The 23,955-nt window shown below is 46.6% G+C and overlaps 2 protein-coding genes across 2 annotated transcripts; one reads left to right on the top strand and one right to left on the bottom strand.

Moving 5' to 3' along the window:
- Positions 1–1,116: 1,116 nt before the first annotated feature.
- Positions 1,117–6,356, top strand: B0H65DRAFT_441780 (uncharacterized protein; the record flags this gene model as incomplete). Its single annotated transcript, XM_062825547.1, has 4 exons — positions 1,117–1,149; positions 1,710–1,754; positions 2,624–5,132; positions 5,191–6,356. The coding sequence occupies 4 exons, from the start codon at positions 1,117–1,119 to the stop codon at positions 6,354–6,356; spliced, it is 3,753 nt and encodes a 1,250-aa protein (XP_062683322.1).
- Positions 6,357–8,757: 2,401 nt separating this feature from the next.
- On the bottom strand, positions 8,758–10,962 carry B0H65DRAFT_170059 (multicopper oxidase-domain-containing protein). The gene is made up of 2 exons (XM_062821352.1): positions 9,448–10,962; positions 8,758–9,373 (listed from the first exon to the last, which is right to left on the bottom strand). The coding sequence occupies exons 1-2, from the start codon at positions 10,807–10,809 to the stop codon at positions 8,945–8,947; spliced, it is 1,791 nt and encodes a 596-aa protein (XP_062683321.1). The 5' UTR covers positions 10,810–10,962; the 3' UTR covers positions 8,758–8,944.
- Positions 10,963–23,955: the final 12,993 nt, after the last annotated feature.

Genomic DNA, 23,955 nt, shown 5'->3' with positions numbered 1-23,955 from the left:
GCTATCAGATGGGATGAAAAGGTCGTTGCTTGCCCGCATTGGATGAAAGAACCACGCAGAGATGCTTCATGAAGCACGTGGATGGAAAAGATGGGATGAATGCCGTACGGTTGGTATGTAGGTACAGTACATTTACTGTTAGCATAAATACTCTATGCGTGCTTGTGACTTGCTTGATGCTTGTGCCTTTGCTTTGCTTGATGCAATGCTTGTGATGGAAGAGCGGTCTCGGAATCGAACTGACAAGTTAGGATAGAGAAACTCAGAGAGGGGATATGTAGTCACGTCATTGGAACTGCATTGGTTCACCGTCATGCTTTTTATTTTCCTTCTTTGTGTTCTTTTTTTTCTGGGCGTCCGCGCGGTGTTGATCCTCGGGACAATCAGTTGGTTGGCTGGTTGGCTAGTTGTCTTGCTTGCATCTCAACAATTCTTTAGTCCGTAGGTTAGGTCCGAGTGCTTGGCCGGTTGAAGGTTGAAGGTCGAAAGGAAAAGGAGGTGTAGGTAACAATATGTGCATGAGGCATGATCCGCTTCCTCTTCGACGATGCCTGCCTGCAGACGCCGCCGATATGCGTGTTCAATAAAGAGTGGACGAACAGCTGGATCAAGAGAAACCTTTGATGCCTGGCTGCTCAACACAAAGAACAACCCAGGTGAATAGTGAACGGTTACGGTGAGGATCAACAGCTCACCTAAACTAGTTAAAACTGCCAAACTGTCACTCGGAGTCTCCCGTCAGTCGTAGTTAATCAGGGCAAGGGCAAGGGCTTGAGGTTTTAGTTGACAACCCGTCCCTTGTCTCTTCAACTTGCGAGAGCCTCTTCTGACTTCATGGGAAGTGGAAGAAAAAGGAGGATCATGATTCGTTGAATAGCCCGTGGCCGGGCCTTTGCCCTAGTGCCTGCTGTCAAAAGGGTTGAAAGGGTTGAATCGGTCTGAGAGCGAGGGGTCGAACGACCCCGGATCTCGTTTTCAGGGAACCTCACTGTGGAGCCGTTTCCCCGTTCCCCCCGTTTTCTGTTCCCGTTCCCGCTCCCGTCGAAGCTCGGGCTCCGTCCGAGTTGCTTACCCGCTGCGTCGGGTACATGGATGACCGGATGACGGGATTGAGATATGTGGATGAAGGAAAAGAAGTTAGATGCTGAGGTCAAACCTTTTTCGTGGAATCGAAGGTGGGAAAGGTGCCGAGTGGCTTACGCAAAACGGAGGACCGGCGGTTTGGGGAGGGGGATTCGGGTGGTCAGCATCTTGATTCCACTCTTGGCCTCTGGCTTCCTTTTGCTCGCTGTGATGCAGGCCTACCTTACGCCGGACGACTCCGTCAAGGGCAGGGCAGTGACGTTTCATCCCACCATCCCTCTCGGTCGCTGCTCGAAAGTATCAAGCAAGGGTTTTCGAAATGCTGATTTTATACTTTCTGTGGTTGTATAGGGCAGCATTGATGCGAGAAGGCTGGAGCCATAACAAAGACGGGGCGGACCAATCCTCACATCCGTTATGCCGGTATCCCCAGGAGTGTGATACATAGCGAATCTTGATACTCTGTCTAGCCAGCCGTCGGTGATACTCGAAACGGGAGGTTTCAAGTCAGCCGTTGGATACCTCTGAAGACTCAAGATATTGTTTATTGCGCAGTGCTGAGTGCCGCTAACGAGTCCAGACGATGAACTCATTGTCGTGATCATCAACTGATATTGTTTCAATAGCTGGGGCCGATCCGAAATGGAGTCTCAACCGTGGGCTGGATGAAGGTATGAAGGGGTCCCCTGGTGAAGGAAGGCACCGAGGGATCCACGGATTGCCCGGACACGCGGCTTGCTATCAAGGACTCCCTTACGTCGCCAGCTGCGTAATCAGGGCACAGGCAACACCAGATGCGAACTTTGATTGTGGGGAGTTGGAGATGGTGGTTGCCCGAATTGTCGCTGCTTTTATTTGAGCCATCGTTCATTGCATCAGTTCCGTTAAACTTGGGGTGATGCTGTGGGTGGTGGCTGTCAATTTATTAACGGTCAGCTATTCAGCCACCCCCTCTCCCATTCACCCCGTCGCTGCACGTCACAGCCAAGAAGTATCTCGCTAGCATAAAACACGCCGAAAGGTACATTTTTGTCTTGTACTGCTCCCCCGTCCCTTCCACCCGATTTCTATAAGTCACACACGCCTGCCTCGCACACAAACAAAGGGGCCGGAATCCAGCTGCTTCCATACAAATCCATCTGCCGCCCTTTTGGTTTTCACCGGGGATCTCTCTTCATCCCCCAAACTTTGTCTCCCCAATTCTTCCCCACCGCCAAAACAACCAATGCTCTGAGCTCTGGACCGCGCCAAGACTGCACAACCAACTCGACTCCGCCAAACCAACATCCACAAGCGATAGCTCTACCCAGTATTTATCCAGACTCTACCCACCAACACACAGCCAGCAGACGCAGACTTGCTCCACGGCAACCACCCGACACCGCCTGCCTCTACATATCTTTACCGTACAGTCTTAACACGACCGACCGGCTGCACACACGCATCGAAACACGCCGACGACCTGCATATTTCTTACGCGCACGCACCAGAAACAAGACACCGACACCATTGGCATTCCTTGCCTTGGATGTGCTTCTAGGTCTGCTTCGGCCTTACCAGTATCAGCATCCGCATTGTTGTCCCCAAGATGTTGCGACGGCCGTCCGGCCACGTCGCTTGCCGGCCCGAAGTCATCTTGGCTTTCGCCTTCCTCCTAGTCAACTTGCAATGGCTCCAACTCGTTGATGCTCAGCCGCAGCGTCACGCGAGGTCTCCCCGCGAGGACGACGACCATGCCGCGCCCAACATTGCTACACTGTCCACCCTGACAGGAGGCCACCCCCAAGCCGTCATCGAGACGCCCCGAACTCACGGCCGTGGCAAGCGGACCGTAGTCGAGATCGCCGACGGGCCCAAAACCGAATCTATCCGATTGAGCTATCATGCCCAATCCGACAACAACAATAACAACAACCATGCCGACTTGATTTCTAACAATGTGCGCGCCAACGCTCTTGCTCCGGACTCGTCCGTTCGAGCACCTCCGACCCAATACAACAAGGTCGGCTCCTTGGGGGCCGAGCTCTCGCAGCACCAGATTGCGCGGAGCTTGGAGGACTGGGAAGTGGAAGACTTTGTGCTTCTGGCGACCGTTGACGGAGATCTGTATGCCACCGACCGCATCCGTGGCGAGGTGCGCTGGCACTTCAAGGCCGACCACCCCATGGTGGAAACTCGGCACTTCCGAACCACCCTCTCCCCCGTCGATGAGGACTACCACGAGATTGATCATTGGATCTGGATCGTGGAGCCTACAAGGGACGGCGAGATATACATCTGGAGACCGAGCGACTCGGGTCCCCAGCTGACCAAGATGACCATGACCATGAAACAGCTGGTGGAAAACTACAGCGGCCTCCATATGAACGGGATCGTTTACACCGGCGAGAAGCGGACCAACATGGTGACCCTAAACGCCGCGACCGGCGCCATGATCAAGAACTTGGGTCCCAGAGGTGTCAACATCAATAAGATTGAGTCCGAGCGATGCCTTAGAGAGTATGCCCTCGGAAACAGCATCACCAGCGAGTGCAGCAACAGAGAAACGATTACCCTCGGCCGTACCGAATACATTGTCGGTGTGTATCGCACCGACGGCAGTCCAATTGCATCCCTGAAGTATTCCGAGTGGGCGCCCAACGTCTTGGACGGCGACTTGGGCCAGCAACATTCAGCTACACCAGACAAGCGCTATATCACTGGTAAACCCGATGGCACCTTCTTTGGATTTGGCCTTGATCGAGAGAGCGGTGATCGGCCGCTCTTTTCCCAGCAGCTCACTTCCCCTGTTGCTCGCGTCTTTGATGTCCTTCGTCGTCAGTGGAATCCGACCGGCAGCAGCGACACCGACTTGATTATCCTTCCCCAGCCTCTTATCCCCGTTAATCCCGGTATTTCGCGCCTTCGCAGCGGAAAGGTTTTCGTCAATCATACTGAAGAGGGTAGCTGGTATGCTCTTTCGGGGACTCAGTATCCCCTCATTCTCCACGCCCCGCCTGCCCCCATCCACAAGTATTGGCCGTTGGAAGGTATGGACGAAGACAAGTTGTCCGAAGCACTCGTCGGCACTCATGATCTGCCCGACTGGCGGATCCCCAAGGAAATCAACCGCCTAGTGCCACTTTTGGATGCGCCTCCTCCTCCCGCCGGAGACGCCGTTATTACTGGCAACCCCACGCTTCCGTCGTCAGCAGGGGCACTGCCCGGGATACCAGCACCGGATACTGCTACGGCACTCCCTGTGCAAGCTTTTGACTTTTTCCGCAACCCCTTTACTCTGCTGGTTGGTATTGTGGTTGTCATTGCCGTGTGGACAAGGGCTTGGATACCTCAATCATCCAAGAAAGGCTACTCCTTGGAGGGTTTCGTGGATTTCACGAGAACGCTCGGGAGAAAGGTTGTGGACCTCTCACGCTTCAGGATTCACGTTGTCCGTACAGAGCCAACACCAACCGTAACTGATGTCACCCCGCGCTTGGAGGCGGCTAAGGCGGAAATTAGTAAGCCCGATACCTCCTCGCCAGACCCGTCCGCCGGGGATTCTGGCTCAGATGAAGGGCTGGCAAAGAAGGAAGTGACGTTTGCCGACCTTCCAAAGTCATCTGAGACGCCACCAAGCGGCGATGCAAATGATGCTCCTGCTGAAACTGTCAAGCCGAAGAAGAAGGCTCACAGAGGTCGCCGCGGCGGTATAAAACACCGCAAGGGTCCTCGAAGTGAGAATACCCAGTCCCGTGATGACGAACCCCCTGAGCCCACTGTGGACGAAGTCGTCAAAAAGGCTAAAGAGATTGGCCAACAGCCAAACTTGGAGCCAGACGTCATCACCATTCCAAATGGTGTCGATAATGTTTCTGGTCCTATTTTGAAGATGGGTAGTCTGGAGGTCAACCAGGAGCAACAGCTCGGCATAGGAAGCAACGGTACCATCGTTTTCGCCGGAAAGTGGGATGGACGTGCTGTTGCCGTGAAGCGCATGCTGGTCCAGTTCAATGAGATTGCCAGCCAGGAAACCAAGTTGCTGAGAGAGAGCGACGATCATCCGAACGGTGAGTGGTATCAGCATGTGAACTTGATCGATCATGTCCCCCTTACTAACTGTCGCAGTCATCCGGTATTTCGCTCAACAACAGTCTGCCGGATTCCTTTACATCGCTCTCGAACTCTGCCAGGCCTCCCTCGCAGATGTCATCCAGCGGCCCAGTATGTTCCGTGAACTTGCTCAGGCGGGTGAGCGCGACATGCCGGGAGTCTTGTACCAGGTTGCCAAGGGTTTGAGCCATCTGCACAGTCTTAGGATCGTCCATCGTGACCTCAAGCCCCAGAACATCCTTGTCAACATGGGCAAAGATGGTCGCCCGCGTATTCTCGTTTCTGACTTTGGCCTTTGCAAGAAGCTGGAAGGCGGACAGTCGTCGTTCGGCGCTACTACCGCCCACGCGGCTGGTACGACCGGCTGGCGTGCCCCGGAACTGTTGCTTGACGACGATGGAGGCCCTGGACCGGGTGCCATGATGACCTTTACCGACCCTGGTTCCAGCATGCACAGTGCTTCCGGTACAGGTTCTGGAGTTGTGGGAGCTGGTGTCAACGTGCGCCGCGTCACCCGAGCGATCGACATTTTTTCCCTTGGTTTGGTCTTCTTCTATGTCCTCACCAAGGGACACCATCCCTTTGACCTTGGTGATCGGTATATGCGCGAGTCAAACATTCGCAACGGCAAATATGACTTGCAACTTCTCGAAGTTCTCGGGGACTACGCTCATGATGCCAAAGACCTCATCGAGAGCATGCTCAACACCAATCCCAAGAAACGGCCCACCGCGATCGGTGTCATGGCTCATCCCTTCTTTTGGAGTCCCAGGAAGCGCCTCAATTTCCTTTGTGACGTCTCAGATCACTTCGAGAAGGAGCCTCGCGATCCTCCCTCGCCAGCACTCGCGTTGCTAGAGGAGCAGAGCCCTTGCGTGATCACCAACGGTGATTTCCTCAAGACCTTGCCCAGGGAGTTTGTTGATTCACTGGGCAAACAGCGCAAGTACACAGGCAACCGTATGCTTGATCTCCTGCGGGCGCTACGCAACAAGAAGAACCACTACGAGGACCTTACCCCCCAGCTTAGGAAGATGGTCGGGCCATTGCCGGAAGGATACCTCAGTTTCTTCACGACACGGTTTCCCAACCTTCTGATCAAATGCTGGGAAGTGATTGCGGATCTTGACCTGGAGGAATCGGATCGGTTCAAGGAGTATTATGAACCGGCTGGGCTGTAGCGGATGTATATTTTGTTTCTTTCTTTTTTTATATTGCTTCAGCGTATTTGCCAAATTACATGCTTTTTCTGAAACATATCCTTCCAGTCTTCCATGCGTCGTACATCAACCTTTCCTCCGTAACTGATCTTTCGCCCTTGAACGCATCTGATGCCAATTTGTGCCTCTTCCCACCTGGTCTCCCCTCATCCCCAGTTCACCATCACTAGCTTGACACTACTGCAGAGTTCTAGGCCCTTGGCTTACTATCACAATCACAGGAGTTTGCCTCATAATCAGGTTAAACCTGAATGGCAAGTGTCGGGACCGAGTGGCTGAAGCGATGGCTTCACAAACACTACCTATTTAATGACAACTGAAGAACGCTGGCTACGCTCCCATAACTAGGTTTTTCCAACACCACCACCCCTTTCGCCTTGGAGAGCCAGGTGTATGTACACTACTCCTACATTGGCATCATTTCATCATCTGGTTGCAGATTCAATTCAAATAATCAATCAAGCGCGCGACCTTTTAACTTCATTCAATTACGTCGGACCCGGAGCCCAAGTCCCGGACCTCTACCCGAACCCGGGCTAGCAAAGTCGGACCAGGACCCGGACCCAAGTCACCCGACCCCGATTCTAAACCCTTGAAATAATCATCGTCGTGGCCAGTCCCGGTCCCACCCACTTTCAACACCCCCATGAACTTCCCAGGCTCCTCGGTCTGCCTTTCTCCTTCTATATCCTTCTCATTCTCCTCCCCTTTTCTCATCCTCTCCACCCCTGTTTTCCCCTCCCCCCGCTCCTTCCTTTTATAGGTACTCCTCTTCGCTCCTTCTCCTCTACCTCATCTTCCCCCTTGCTTTCCCCCATCCCTTCCAACCCTGTTATGTTCCCTTTTCCCTCCACTTCTTCCATGCTCCCCTCCCTCTCCCCGGGGTAGAGGTAGAGTGTACCTTTGATGCACGACGGCCACACACAACCCCTTTGTTTTGTTTTGTTTACACCTTTTTATTTATAGTCCAGGGGAAGGGGGGGCAGGATCGAGTAATTCTAAGGGGTTACCTCTAGGTAGCTATGTACCTAGGCTCGAGGTAGGGTAGGTCAGGGGCAAGGCTTTCCGTGAGCCGAACGTGCAGGCAACCGCTGCCTGCCCAATATTATACCTAGTCTATGTAGCCAATTGCACCACCTACCCCCTTTCCTCTCTTGTGCGCCGCCAACAACGGAAGATTAAGCCTTACTAGGTACAGAAACACGGACGGCCCTAAGTAATCGTTCGATGTTTTGAGTTGTGTCCGAAATGTTATCCAAAAAGTTGCCCCCTGCTAACTAAAAGCTAAATCACGAAAACAAAACCCGAGGCACAGATATCACGCTCCTGCCTCACAAGTATACCTAGCTAGTTCTTATTGACTAGTAGTGACTACAGCCCATTCCGGCCCATACCTATCTCGCAACTGAGCAAGCGCGTAACAAAAAAAGCGATCAGAAGAACAAAAGTGCAAGAAAACAAAAAAAAAAAAAAAAAAAAGAAGAGGAAGTGGACGTACAGCTACCGGGTTCGAACGCGCAGCGTACATGAGAGCCGGGGGAAGGAAAGGAAGGGGGGGGCACAACAACCGTGCCCGCTGCGCCATCCTTACCAGCTTGCCACGGAAGTAATCACGGGGGAAGTAATACATATACCCTAGTACTACAAGGGCTGGATTGCGGGCTACCTATGCCCAGTTGAAGAGTTGGTTGGGATGGAAGACGCCGGCGGGTGAAAGGAAGGGACGCATGATGGAAGGTGCCATACACGGGATGCGCAAAGCTCCCGTCATTGATTGAAAGCTTCCCATGGAAACTTTGCTGTGTGTGGACTACGGTTACTTTGAACCTTCATCTTCGTTCGATTCAGGGATTTTGATTTTTATATACCGGGCTGGTTCAACAACGAGGTCGCCTCCAGGTGACGAGCGGTAACATATGTGCCCACAACCCATCCAGCTTTCCCTAGGTACATTACCTGTCATCATCATCATCGGGGGTATACCCGGTAACTAACGTAAAAAAAAAAAATAGAGAAAAGTGAAAGCGAAAGTATGAAGAAAGTGATCATGTTCTTTTCCTTGCAATGCTTTCTTTTGTGTCCCAGCCCAGCCCCAGCTCCGAGACCCAGAACGACCAGACGCGAACAAGCCGGGATACCTAACCGACAACCGGTCCGACTCATAACCATAACCATTACCCTAATATTTAACTCAAAAGCAGAACGAAGAAAACTCCGAGAATGATGCACCCAAGGCCCCGCCCCCCTTTTCCCTTTCTTTGTTCTCTATCCAAAATGTCACTGCCTTGACTCTTCAACCTTCACTGTAGCGTGCTCTGTCAGTCGGTCTACCTCAGTGTCCTGTCTCGCGATCAAAACATGCTGAGGTAGACCGACTGACAGAGCACGCTACAGTGTGAAGTCCCCTTTTTCCTCCGTTGCGGCCCACCCCAGGCCCAATACCCAGATGCCCTTTGAGAGAAAGATAGATCATTCCACCCAGTCAGTGGTGCACTGGCCCCGCTAGGTATCGCACCTGCCCGCCCTCCCTGTCTGGAACCTCCTCCACTTCAAATACCCGAGTCCTCCTGCTGGAAAGACTGCGAGCCCAAGCTATTTGACCAATTTCCACAAATGTCGTTGAACTGCGTCAGATCCGAATTGCTCACGTCCGCCTGGATGTCCGCCTCGCGCTCGAGGAACTCCAAGCTCAACCCTTCGCTCGCGTGCCAAGCGATGTGGCAGTGGCAGAGCCACGCTCCGGGGTTGTCGGGCATGAACGCTATGGCGAGATACCCGTTGCCCGGAAGGGCGGCGACGTCGCGGCGCGGGGGGTTCTTGGTCTTGAAGTTGTTTGGAGAGGTGGAGGCGTCGAAGGTGCCGGTGGACTGGTCAAGGATCCAGAAGTCGTGGCCGTGTAGGTGGATGGGGTGTTCGAGACCGAGGTTGGATTGGTCTTGGATGACGAGGACGATCCATTCGGAGTCGTTGGTGTTTTTCTGTGAAGATGAAAGAGATTAGTCAGGGGGTATGTCCGATGGGAGGGAAAAATAAAAACGAGGAAGCGGCTTACATTGACAGCGAGAACGTTGTAGTCGGTTGGAAACAGGCTCTCGCCGTTGAACACTTGTTTCAAGGTTGGATTGGCCCAGTCGATGATCAGACTGCTTGTGTTGATGGTCCAGTGAACGTAATTTGTCTTCGAAATGTTCAAGTACGTGTCAAAGCTTTTTTGGATATTGGTGACATCGATCTTGAGATGGGGGACAAGCGATGACAGAGGTTCATCAAGGCAATCGGTGCTAAGGGTAACATCACTTGTCGTGGTCGGGTCTAAGGTGCTGCTGACATTGTACCGAAGGACAGAGGTGATGCTGTCGGGATGTTCATTTGGCTGGCAGCTGTTCAACCACCCGGCACGTATCCAGTAGTTGTCAACTGCCTGGTTGGCATGGAAGATGACATCGTACCGCTGGCCCTCGGTGAGTTTCAAACTAGAGGTACTGTAGGGCTTGATGGGAACGAGATCGGCAGCGATGACCTTCAACTTGTGCTTGTCAATGCTGAACTGGAACACACCATCGATAGCCGCATTGACCAAGCGAAGGCGGTACTTCTTGCCCTTCTCAACCACAGTTGTTAACTTTACTCCTCGTCCGGTACAGTTCGGGTCAGTTGTTGAGTTGCTGCAGTCGTATTTGTTGGTTCCGTTGATGAGACCGCTCTCCAGGGCAGGAGGTTGACCGTTCCGGGCGGCAAACCACCGAGTAAAGACATCAACGTGGGACCAGTCTGAGAGAAAGAGATGGCCCAGGTCCTCGTCGTAATTGGAAGTTGCGGGTCCGTGAAAGATCATGCCACCAAAAACACCGTTCGCGTACTGTAGACTGAAGTGACTGTGGTACCAGGTTGACCCATACTGGCTGACCTTAAACTGGTAAGTCATGGACTGCCCGATAGCAATGGCGCATTGAGTGATTCCTGGAACTCCATCGTAGATGTTGCTACCAGATTGGCGAAGACCATGCCAGTGGATGGCGGTGCCGTTGGACTGCAGGTTGTTGGTAACATGAATGATAAGGCTGTCACCCCAGTCGGCGATGATGGTAGGACCCGGAACCGTCCCATTGACCGTTTGACATTGGCGAGCGTAGCCATCTGGCTCACAAGGTCCTTCTTCTATCGACAACCAGTACTCGCGAGTGACTCCCGTGTCTGGTCCTTCATCGTAATAGTTTGTATCGATAGAGTAGTTTCCCCAGCAGTGTCGTGATTTGTTTGTGTTGTCACATGCGGCCCGAGGAAGGAGATTGTAATCGAGTTGTGGTGGTGTTTGCCGTAGAGCATGGAGAGGGGAGTGTCGTAGAGAACGGAGAGAGGAGGCACACACACTCGCCACAAGGGCACTGAGTACGCAACCAAGCGCTGACTTCATCCCGGGATATTAAAAAAATGCGGATGGTGGCTTTGCTGGCGGATGCGTCGGTTTAAGGTGAAGAGCCTGGGGTAGGGAAAACGTTCAAACAGCGATTCCCAGACATAAAACAAACCCAGCGGGTAACATGGATACCAACAGGGACGAGATGTAAGGGTAAATGAGCTCAACACCCATGGATTGTTTATAACCGACCCATATAACTCAAAGAGCTCTTCGGTAAAGCTCAGGATGCCATTGTTTCCTGCAGTCGACTCTCACCAGAGCGTGACATGCGCATGATGTGCTCATGATGAGACGAGATGGTCAGGGACGGACGGGAAACTGCGAGAAATAGGACAGTTGATTTGCGCAGCCCTGTGAAGGAAAGCCCATATCGTCAAATCCACTATCTCCGACCAATCCGTGGCGGACCCGAGCCTTCAAGTGATGTTGGAAAGGACGTGTGACGAGACTAGCACTAAAAGGACATCCAGTTTTGATAATGGTCATGGTGTAGTGCTCCCTGATAGAGAGCTCGACTGATGGGTACCTACCGAAGTGTTCCATTTCCAAGGCCATGCGACCAAGTGCACATAGGGCTATAATACATGTACCTTGCGGCACTTGGACCTTAGTCTGCCGACTTGTGCGTTAGTTCGAGTCGCCAATGAGTCTCCAGATTAGTCAGATGCCTGGTCATTGTGTGCTGGAGCTGAGCTCGCACGCTTGTTGGAGCCTTTGGTCTGAGTGGAAGACCAATTTGGTTGCTCCGAGGAGATAGCCCATCAGGAGGACGTAGGGAGGCAATACGTGTGACTCTTGCCATGCACTCTTTCGTGAGAATGACTCCAAGGGCGACGGAGTGAGATCAATCTTGAGGCTGAGACCGCGAGCACAGGGAACGAGGAGGCTGTATCATGACCCAGGGGCGAAGCTGGCTAGGTCGCATACAGACCAGAGGCGAGTGAAGCTCGAAGGAAGTGGATTGGAGACAAAAACGGGGCCGAGCAGTCTGGGGCTGTTGTTCACATGTGCCGTATGAATTCATGAAACTCGGTTTCGGGATCTGGGAAAAGCTGCCAGCGTCAACCTATGGCAATGGCATGAACGCAGCTTAGAAGAGTCAGGGTTCGGGCTTTGCCAGTGATCGGAGCAGTCTGCGGTGCTGAATTTAGATTGCTTGAGACTGGCGGATTCTGACGGACCCCGAAGCACAAGTTTCGCGAGTTTCTCTGTTCCCTAGCCTGCATCATTCAAGTCGACTTGCCAGTCACCAGTTCAAGTCGTTGAATCGGAGACGCCCGAAAGGTGGCTTGGCATAAGATGGCTCGAACGATTTCTATGCTCAGCCTTGGAGAAGCACGTATCGACAGCTCAAGGGTTTGGCAGACATGCGGCCGGCCCGTGAGATGCAGTCTAACGTACTTCAGCCACAGGACAGGACGTCGGAGATGGAGCACAGAAGTCGGGTAGGAGGTGAAGATCTCGCTGCAGGCGGATCTCATCCGAGCTCAGATGACTGGAAAGTTCGTTAGCCTTATGAGCTCTGTCCTTCTGACAGAAAATGGGAGGTGCGATGACGTACTTGCAGCACTTGCGATCGAGTAAGCCACAACCGCTGGGGCGGATATGGAAGCATTAAATCAGGAAGCCATCCGGATGTCCTGTGGAAATAACATGAGATGAACTCAAGTCATGGTGAAACTGCTTTCGAAGCCAGTCAAGTAAGTGGTTGGGCAAAGAATAGGTAAAGAGCCGGTCACATCTTTGACAAGAAGATGCAGTGAAAGAGGAAGTGAAGAGGAAGTTGGGACATGCGGCGGGAGAAATGAAGAAACTCCTTCAGTGGCGGGAAGTCTGTGATGTGCTAAGACGGGAAGGAACCATTCAGCCAACCTGAAGGTTCACCAGCCACCGCCTAGCCCACTGAACGATAGTGTGGCGCTGCCCTGAAGCTAACAGCGGCTAGGCTCGCTAGCCGCTGCCCTGGTGGCCTGTGGTTGCCGATCCCCCGCACAGTTCCTGATCAACCGGCGCGTAGCCCCCCACCTGGTGTCAGATGTGACGGTGCAGGATTGATTGATTGAAGAGTGTGTGTGACTGACTCGCCCAGAAGGTATGGGGGGTGCTGGGGTAACCCAGATATGCCCAGAAATCAGGCAATATTAGGTAGCTGGAGCGCTAACCTCTATATAGTATGGCTAAAACCACCCTTGAATCTAATATACCCCTTCACTTATAGACTTTGCAAATAGGGTAAAAGTAAAACTATTTATAGAATTTCTCTTCTAGTACGTCAATTTCTTTAGCCAAATTGTAAATATCCTCCAGAATATTATTCGGAATCTCTTTATCTATCCCTATCTCTTTACGAACTAATATATTCATTATTCCTATTAATTCCCGGAATTTTTCGTAATCTAATTGTCCTAGAATCTTCATTAATCCATTAACTAACATTTTTTTCGTTTCTAAATACTTAATTTCAATCCTTCCCTCTATAATTTCCTGCCTTAACTAATAACAATAGATATTAATATATTTTAATTTAATTATTAACTTCGTTACCTCAATAATTAATATACAGATTATTTATATATCATTAAAACCGATTACGGGCACATCCTTATCGAAGGAAATATTAATCTCTTTATATAAATGTATAACAGCAATAACTTTCTTAATAACGTTTAAAATCGATAATAACTCTACTTTTATTATTAAAATAAATACTATCTTTTATTTAATTATACCCTAATAAATTAAATTACTAAAGAATTTAATTATAAATCTATACGAATTCATTCGATCTAGAGAATTGTCAGTGTACAATATATTTAAAGTAATTTTAAATTTCATTAACTTACTATAATAGAAGGAAAGATCAAAATAGTATTAAAGGTAATATAAAATTTTATTAGTAGCTTTTGTTAACGTGTGGCTAGTACTGTGCCTTGTAACTGCCTTGTACTACCTTGTAGTATAGAAGGCTAGTTGAACTATTCCTTCTACGGAATCAGTTGACTCAGTCCCCACAGAATGTACTAGAATACAAGAGGTTTTGCCACTGTATTCTAGAGTCTTATAACTTAGCTAGCATTTCTTCCAGACTGATTTGTCATCACAGGATTCAACAGAAGCTTCTAGATGCTTAGTGTCCATGTATATAGAGACCTCTCCTCTCCTTCAGTTCGTCACTCCTTAAGCAAGCAAGCACAAGTCAAGCAATACAATATAGTCTTTTTTCACAGTGCAGAGTCCACTGTAATCTTCTGTCTTGAGAGCAGAGTCCTCTCTAAGACCTCTTTTACAACATCCTTTTATTGTACTTGCAACTACGCTGCTTCCTTCAGCATTGCTGTCGTACTTCCTACCGCTTCCGCTCCGCTCTGCTACAAGTGCATAGTTCACTGTAGCAACCTTGTACTGGTGCTATCATTATAGGCCAGTCAGGGCACCGCAGGAAACAGGTTATGAGCCCGGGAAACAAGAATACCCGGATTCAGCCTATCGATTCGCGCTTCCAAGTCACGATCGATTCTTGACCCCTTGGCTCTGTACTACAGGCCAACCTCCTATCTCTCTTCTCGGCAAACAGCACTGTACTACAGGCTGTAGACTGCTCATCAACTGCAAATAGTACTGTACTACAGACTATTTTCACTGGTCCCTCAAGCACCCTTCATTATTGCAGTGCTATAATGGATCAACCGACTGAACTAATGGATCATACTGCAGCTTTTCCTGCAGAATATCCAAGCCTGAGCTTACAAGGCTTACAAGCTCAAATTCACAACCTTGAAGGCCAGCTTCAGCACGTTATTTCGCTGCTACAACAGAACTTGGCTGCTCAACACTCTTCTCAGACTCAACAGACTCCTCAAGCTGAACAGCCTCCTCAAGCTGAACAGCCTCCTCAAGCTGAACAGCCTCCTCAAGCTGAACAGCCTCCTCAGGCTGAACAGCTTCCTCAGGCTCAACCAACTCTTCAAGCTCAGTCAACTCTTGAGTCTCCTACACCTACCTCGGAGCCTATTACAGCTCCAACGCTTTCAGCACACCTCGGAACTGATTTCAGCGCTCTTACTACCAAAGAGCTTGCTAAACAGTCACTCCAACTTGCTGAAAAAGAGCGTCTTTCAGGACCTGAAAACTACAATCAGTGGTATCAGGCTATTTCTATCCAGTTCAGGGCACTACAAATTCCTGAATTCCTGAAAGACCCTGACCGAGTTAACGCCTTACTATTTGATCCTCAGAAGGCTGCCTTGTTATTGACCCTTCGGAATACCTTAAAACAGGGCCCCTTATCTACTATTGCCTTCGAAACGGACCCTGCAGAGGCTTACAAGCGTTTGCGTATGCAGTACGCTCCCAGCCAGTCAACCCTCCGAGACTCCCTATATAAGGAGTTTCACTTCCTTAAGTTTGATGGATCTACTACTATAGTAGAATTCAACGCCAAATTCAACACCCTCGCGAGCCGACTTGCTGGTCTCGGCGTTAGGATAGCGGAAATTGACCAGATCAACCACTATTTTAACGTGCTAGAAAGCCACTTCTCTCAGTGGGTAGAGCGTTGTAGAGGCTTGCTGCGGCAAGAACAATGGCTCTACAACACAGAAGGCAAGATTACTAAACTAAGCCTTCTGTACTTCCAGGAAGACCTACTAGCTGAGACTCGGAATTCGACTACCACGACTTCTCAACAGCTGTTAGCTTTGCAAGCTAGCTATAAGAGAAACCACAGGTCGAAAGATAACAACAAGGCTAATCATCAGAACCCACGGTCTACTAAGAGGAAGGATCAAGATATTAAGCCCTTCAGCCAGCCGTCTGCTAAGCACACTAACCCTCAAGGCAAGCAGCAAGGCAAAGGCACTAAGAAGAAGGCCCAAGGAGAGTCCTTCAACATTGAAGGCACTGAGCAAACAGCTTCTAATGAAGCTTTCACTATAGGCTATAACCTTGAGTCTGGCACTATATTCGGAGCAGACAGTGACTCTGAATTTGTAGCCACCGAGGAAACTCCTGAATTCAGCCACCCAACTATCAAAAACAACAGCCAATGGCTCTTTGACACTGGGTCTACAGTGCACATCTGCAACAACAAAACCCTATTCTCGGACCTACAGTTCTCTACCACTCTAGGCACCGTAGGGACCGGAGGTGGTCCTGTAAAGCCACTGGGCGTTGGCACTGTGAAAATCGAATTCCTCGCCGGCTACAAAGATAACACAGCGGTTTACAGCTCTATATCACTCACAGATACTCTCTATATTCCTAACTTCCCGCTGAATATAGTGAGTGGCCATAGGTTGTATGCCTCTGGAGGCACCTTAATCAAGGAAAAGTTATACACAGCCTCCCGGAAGCTATTGGCATTGCTAAACTTCCAAAAACACGGCTTCTTCTTCACCACGAAGAATACTGTATCTACCAAAATTGATCCTAAACAACCATTGGCCTACGGGTCTACTTGGCACTGTTACACTACCAGAGACAATGCCGATCTCAGTGATTCTGAAACTGAAGAATCTACTGAACCTACTACAGCTCCTGAAATTTCAAAGGGGGTTATAGAGCCTCCGGCTCTGGATCCAACTCCCACAGCTCCCACAACAGCTCTCAAGAAACCCTCTGAGGCGTTGATTCGGGCCGCCCAGTTATGGCACGTCCGGCTCGGGCATATAAGCCTTGATCTTTTGAAAAAGACTGCTCAAGTTACTAAAGGCATGCCTAGCTTTCAAAAGGTACGCCCTGAAGACTTGGTTTGCAAAAGCTGTGATTCGGCCAAAATACTACGCAGACCCTCCAAAAAGCCAGTAGCCGATCCACCGTTTGCCCTCGGACGACTAGAGGGGGATATCTTTATTATTCGTCCTACGCCACTGAATAACAAGCCGTATGGTCTTGTTTTAGTGGATCGGAAAACCCGCTTCAGACTCATTCAGCTTCTAAGAACGAAAGATGAAGCTGCTATAGAGGTTAGATCTATTATCGAAACTCTCTATAACACTTATAAGCGGTACCCAGCGCAATTTCACTACGACGGAGGTAAAGAAATCAGAAGCCTACTTCCGTACTTCACTGAAAAAGGTATCACCTTTAGTAAATCTAGCCCTTACGCTCACCACCAAAACGGCCTACCAGAACGCTCCATTCGGGTGATTTTGGACCGTCTTCGAGCTACTCTCATTGCCTCAGGTCTACCCCCGACCCTCTGGTGTTACGTTATTATCTCTGTGGTAGAAATTATCAACCGCACTGCCAACTCAACTAAGGAGCTTACTCCTTACCAGCTCTTCCTCGATGAATTGGTGCCCTCACAGGCTCCTCACGTCCCTGATCTCCAGAACTATAAAGTTATTGGCACCGAAGTCATGGTGTTTATACCTTCTGAGAAACGTTCTGCAGGGCAAAAGCTACAGCCCAGAGGTACCAAAGGAAGGCTTTTGGCCGTTCTGGGGCATCAAACCTACTTGGTTTGGCTAGGCCAACGGCAAGTAGTTCAGACGCCTTTTGTCAAATTCTATGAAGACTACAAGCTTCATCTCCAGGGCCCCAGAAGCCCTACAAACTCCCTACAGCTTCCTGAAGTTCAGGAGGAGGAAGAACAAGAACATTCTGCAGAACAACCTCTCATAACTGCAGAGCCTCCCAGGCTCACAACACCTCTTGTAGAGCCTCCCAAGTCTACAAATATCGAAGTCCATCTGCCACAAGCTTCTAAGCAGCAGAAGGAAGAATTCCAAGTAGTGGATGACGACGATAACGCCATGGACACTACTGAATTAGTAACGTACTTAGTTACTAAGGCAGCTACTACTGCAGTAAATTACAACGCTGCCACCACCAGCACCACGGAGCCTAACACTTTCAAACAGGCTCTAAAGCACCCACAGAAAAACTGTTGGCTGGAAGCCTCCTTCAATGAGCTACAACAGCTATTGACTACTAAGACCTTCTACTTCGTTGACCGTTCTAAGGCATTAAAGAACCCTATAACAAGCCGATGGGTCTTTAAAGCTAAAAAGAACTCACAGAGTCAAGTTGTTAAATACAAGGCTCGGCTGGTAGTCAGAGGCTTCCAACAAGTCCCTGGAGTTGACTTTACAGAGACTTTTGCTACCACAGCTACTCCTCCTACCTGGAGAGTTCTGTTAGCCATAGCAGCTGTGGAAGACTTAGAAATAGAGCAAATCGACTTCGTGGGAGCTTTTCTAAATGCTGGTGTGGACTTTGATATATATATGGAAGTCCCAGAAGGCTTGTATGAATACAGCCTCAGCAGCAAGAGTGCAAGAGCATTGCTGAAACAACACGGTTGGGATCCTACTAAGGACCAAGTTATACTACTAAAGAAGTCTCTATACGGCTTAAAACAAGCTCCCTATCTGTGGCAGCAGAAGGTAGCTACATTAGTTAAAGGCCTCGGCTACAAGCCTTTAACTTCTGACTCAGCCACTTACTTCAACGAGCAAGACGGTATCTTCATCGTTAGCCACGTGGATGACTGCCTCCTGATTGGACCTTCTAAACAGAAGATCCAAGCTCTAAAGCAAAGTCTAGCTAAAGCCTATGACATAGAAGACTTAGGTGCTGCTAAGTTCTTCTTAGGTGTCCAGATCGAACGCAACAGAGCCAAACGACTATTGTGGATTCACCAAGGAGCTTATATCAAAGAGGCTATCAAACACTTCAAGCTTAGCACTCACGGTCCGAAGATACCACTCTCTCCAGGACTCACAGGTCCTGAATCACCCTCTCCACCACTGAACAAAGCCGATCAGAAGCTCTACCAGCGCCTTATAGGCACTACTACTTACGCTATGACTCAGACTCGAGTTGATATAGCACACGCAGTTCAGTGGCTCTCTCGGCACTTACAACAGCCTACAGTTGCTCATCTGAAGGCAGCAAAAAAGCTGTTGAGCTACCTCTATAGCACTATCGACAATGCTATACAGTACGGCGCTATAGGAGATATAACACCTATAGGCTACACTGACAGTGATTTTGCTGGCTGTAAAACTACTGCTCGATCTACTTACGGCTACGTGTTCTTAATTAGTGGAGGCCCAGTAAGCTGGAAATCCAAGAGAGCCTCTACAGTAGCCTACAGCACTCTTGAAGCCGAATACACGGCACTCATCGAAGGCAACCGTGAGGCATTGTGGCTCAGAGGTTTATTCAGCGAAATTCAGCATCCTCTTCAAAACCCTACTCCTCTGAAGTCAGACAACCAAGGGGCTATAGACACGGCTCATAACTCCAAGCACCACAGCCGTACTAAACATACGCTCCTCAAATTCCAAGGCGTGAGAGAGAGCGTTACAGAGGGAAACATCACCGTATCCTTTGTTCCAACAGAGGATATGGCTGCTGACGGCCTCACAAAAGCTCTGCCAGCTCCCAAGTTCGAGCGGTTCTTACAACTGCTGAACTACTCTAAGCTCTACAACATAGGGGTATAGAGGGGGCTCTTGTGGCACTAAGTACAGCCACAGAGGGGGTGTTAACGTGTGGCTAGTACTGTGCCTTGTAACTGCCTTGTACTACCTTGTAGTATAGAAGGCTAGTTGAACTATTCCTTCTACGGAATCAGTTGACTCAGTCCCCACAGAATGTACTAGAATACAAGAGGTTTTGCCACTGTATTCTAGAGTCTTATAACTTAGCTAGCATTTCTTCCAGACTGATTTGTCATCACAGGATTCAACAGAAGCTTCTAGATGCTTAGTGTCCATGTATATAGAGACCTCTCCTCTCCTTCAGTTCGTCACTCCTTAAGCAAGCAAGCACAAGTCAAGCAATACAATATAGTCTTTTTTCACAGTGCAGAGTCCACTGTAATCTTCTGTCTTGAGAGCAGAGTCCTCTCTAAGACCTCTTTTACAACATCCTTTTATTGTACTTGCAACTACGCTGCTTCCTTCAGCATTGCTGTCGTACTTCCTACCGCTTCCGCTCCGCTCTGCTACAAGTGCATAGTTCACTGTAGCAACCTTGTACTGGTGCTATCATTATAGGCCAGTCAGGGCACCGCAGGAAACAGCTTTACAATATTAAAAACCAGAATTATAATTATAGCGAACTAATTAGTTAGCAGCGAAAGTAATATTAAGCCGGGTAATTATAGCAACGTATATTATAGAACCAGTAACGACCTAATATTCCCGGATTTTATCGAAAGAGGCTATACTATTGTAAAATATAAATTCTTTATTACTTATTAGGATAAAAGTGAAGGTATACGGATTTTTAATCAACTTGGTAATGTTATAAATATATTCCTATTAAGACAATTCAATATAACTTACCTTTCAATCTCGAATAATTTCGATACTTAAAAACTATTAAAGGTTATTATTACTAGGAAATTTATACTTCTCTTCTAGCTTTTTTATAACCCGGGTAATTTTATCATATTATAATTTATTAAAGGCGAAAATAATATTGTTAACGTAATAGAAAATCAAGATTCTATTACGTTTAAAAATATATAAGTCCTTAAATAACAGTTTAAACCCTAAACTTTCAAAAATTCTATTAAATTCTCGTTACTATAGTAAGGGAATTTTCGTCGGAAACCGTAGAAGGCCTTAAAATTTTCAAAAATAATACTGTACTTTCAATAATTAGGAGGTATATATATATAAATCTCCTTATCGAAATAAATATTAACGAAAACATTCACTATATTGTATTAAATAAATTCCAAATCGAATTTAACGGCGTAAGTAATAATTAACCGATATAAACGACTAACTAACGTAGAAGTATACATTTCTTTACTATAATTTTACTACTGATTTCCTTTAATTACGAAGCGAACCTTTACCTTCAATAACCAACTATACTTATTAAACTTATATATATATACTTATATATAATCGAAAATCTAAAGACCTTTAATACAAAGAACGTCTTCATTAATTTTAACCTATAACCTCATTTCTTTATAACTATCGAAATATATTTCCTCTACTTACTTAAAGAAATTATTTAAATTATAATATTTAAAATCGCAATAAATCTTTAAAACTAGAAAGAGGTTTTAACGTCTAATAGAATCTAATCTATTACCTTTAGAAATTAAACAATCAATTTTTACCTTCGTAATTATTTTACCTTACCGTTACCTAATTAATTAAATAAACCTCCTAATATTAAATACAATTTCCTATAGTTCGAAGGTTAGGAAAGAGATAAATTTTAATAAATCTATTATAAGGCCGGTAATAAAAATAATTAGTAATATATTTAGCGGGGTGGGGTAGCCAAATATAAAATCGATAAATATTTTATTTTAAATAGTAGATTCTATTAATTTCGAAACAATCTCGTATTATCTTCTTAAAATTATTATCGAAGAGTAATGGTAAGAGAGAGGTAAGACCGTTATTTTCTATATCTTAGGTTATATTGAAGGGCTCGAAATATCGCGTAAATAATTAAGGAAGTTAATAATAATAATAATAATAATTTTATTTACGCTTAACTATCTAATTTTTAACTAGTCACCTATTTATGCATGCGGTCCTTCGTCGTTCAAAGCCGGACGGAAAAACCGTATATCCGCCGCTGAATACCAGATAAAAACCTCCCGCGTCTTTACATCTAATATTTATCTTCGTTCAATCCCAAGCCTTCCTTCTGATTTCCTCCAATTCTTCTTAGCCCCTCTACCCCCACCCTCGGTCCTTATTATTAACCAAATACGTCTTATCATTAGGGCACTGCTTTGGGGAGGGGGAGGGTAGAAGGGTCTTACGAATTTCGTTATCGTACTTTTTTTCTAGTCAGCTTGAAGGCTCCAGTTAGCGGAGGCGAAGGGCAAACGTAACCTTGCTTACTATTAGGGAATCGTGCGCTGATTGGGCGGATAGTTGTTGTGTTATTGGACGAGGTGATTGCTTTTCGAGGGGTAGAGAATTCGATTTAAAATTTACCTTTGCGGTAGAGGAGCAGCGGAGCCCCGTCGAGGAAGAGATTTTCAAGCACTAAATCGCTTTATCCCAGGGTTTTAGACTAGGGAGAGCCCTATAAGTTTAGCCACGTACTTCGGGTAGGGGAAAAATTCCGAGGTCGGTCTTGGGAGAACCCAAAAAACTAAGACCAGATAGAAGAGAGGGGAGCAGGATTCGAACCCACGACCTTTCGGATAAAACTGAAGGAAACTAAGCCCAGATCTTCCTAACTGAGCTATCCCTCCTAAGGAAGTTAATTAATTTAATTAAATAAATGAGTAATTTCGTCGCTAACTAATTTTAATACTTCTTTAGAATTATTAAAATTCCTTAAATAAATTAAATCTTCATTAAAAAGTATATTACAAATATAAGCAATATAATTAATTTACAGGTTCTAAATTTAATAAATAGAGGAAACAGCGTAACTAATAAAAAATTCAATTTAAGCCTTTAATTAAAACTTCTTATACTATTATTCTTTCTTCTATACAATACTTATTATTATATATACTTTATAGCCGTAAACACGTAGATAATTAAAATTAAGCTTGTGTCACGCGTGGCCAGGGATGGGTATGGGTGCAAGGACTGTACTACCCTAATGGCTAACTTGGACTAAAGACAAGAAGTTGAGGAAAGAAGGAAACCCCAAAAGGGAAGGCTAAATGGGAAGGACTGGGTTTTATACCCTGAACTCTGGGAGGGAGCCAGGCCAAGCCCAGAACCTAAACCATCTGAACCAAACCCGTGAATGGAAGCCACCCGTGAATGGAATCCATGACGACTGGTGGTGCCAGCCGTCACAGCTTGCAGGGTTCAGTTTACACCCCTTTATAATAAGCTACAAAAATATAAAACCGCTCGTATAGTAACTTCCAATTATAGAAATATTTAAGTAATCGATTAATAAAATAAACCGAGGCTAAAACGATTTAAAACTAGAAATCATAAGGGAATTTATCACTATTTATTATTATACGCGCCTTTTCTTTAATTATACCCCTTAAGCGCCCAATACTACTATTTTAAATTTAAATATTAAATACTAAGTGTGATGGCGCTGGCAGTCAGCGACCCACATGTGGGTCCCGCTATCGCTTGTGCGACCAGGGTATTTATTTGGGTCTGCACGCTTGTATCTAGTTCTCTTCCTCTTTTCTCCTCCCCATCTGAAATCTTCTGTCATAGATGGAATCTTAGCTTTGCCTTCGACCCTCCCATACTATGCCCTTACACTAAGGATTCGAAAATAATAAAGCGTATAATTAACTTATCCCTAACGTATTAGCTATTAAATTCGTTATCGCATTCAACGTATTTAATTTTAATATTATACTAGTAATTAATCGTATTAATAACTGAAAAGAATCCTTCAACAATAGCCTTAATTATTCAATTCGCTATATAAATATCCTAAACGAATCCAATCTATCGATAGGTAATAAATATAATATATTTGAAATTACCTCTCCCTACTTTATATTCGAACAAATTAACGGCGAAACACTCTCCCGGGCCAAATCCCCTATTTTGTAATTTTCGTTTAATTTATTATTTAATCTTTGAAATACTATACGTATCGTATTAATAAGTAGCGGGCCCTTTAAATTTAGCGCCTTTAACATTATAAAAATATTCGAAGATTTAAAGACCGTAATAACCGAATCGCTTATACTAAAATTTAACATGTATCTTATATATACGACGGCTAATAAAGCAATTAAAGCAATTTCTACGAATAAAGAAAGTAGTATAATTAAAAGAAAAGGGTAAATATTCGAAGACTCTCTAATAATAAATGTTTTAAAGGAAATAAAAGAATAAACCGTCTAACTAATAGAAATAATTATTAAGGGGTTTATAATCCTAATAAAAACCTAACTTTCGAAATCAATATAATAATATAAAATTTATAATAAAATTAAAGTAGAAGGCTACCTCTTTTAATTATAACCTTAAAATTCCCTTCTATCCCTATATTTCTATATTAATAATCCTAAAACCCTTAATAAGTATTTAAAATTCACTAGCCCAAACGCAATGCTTTAAAGACATTACTCAAAATGAACAGAAATAATTAATTTTATTAAAAATATAAATAAAAGCCCTGGAATCGAAAATTCCAAAATTCTTAAGTAAATAAACTTTACTCTTACTACTACTCGTATTGAAAGCACTTTATTTAATA

This window comes from Neurospora tetraspora (assembly GCF_033439725.1).
Source record: "Neurospora tetraspora strain CBS 560.94 chromosome Unknown B0H65scaffold_3, whole genome shotgun sequence".
In the NCBI taxonomy this organism is placed as follows: Eukaryota; Fungi; Ascomycota; class Sordariomycetes; order Sordariales; family Sordariaceae; genus Neurospora; species Neurospora tetraspora.
The sequence above is the reverse complement of the archived record's forward strand: the minus strand, read 5'-3'. Positions and strand labels throughout refer to the sequence as shown.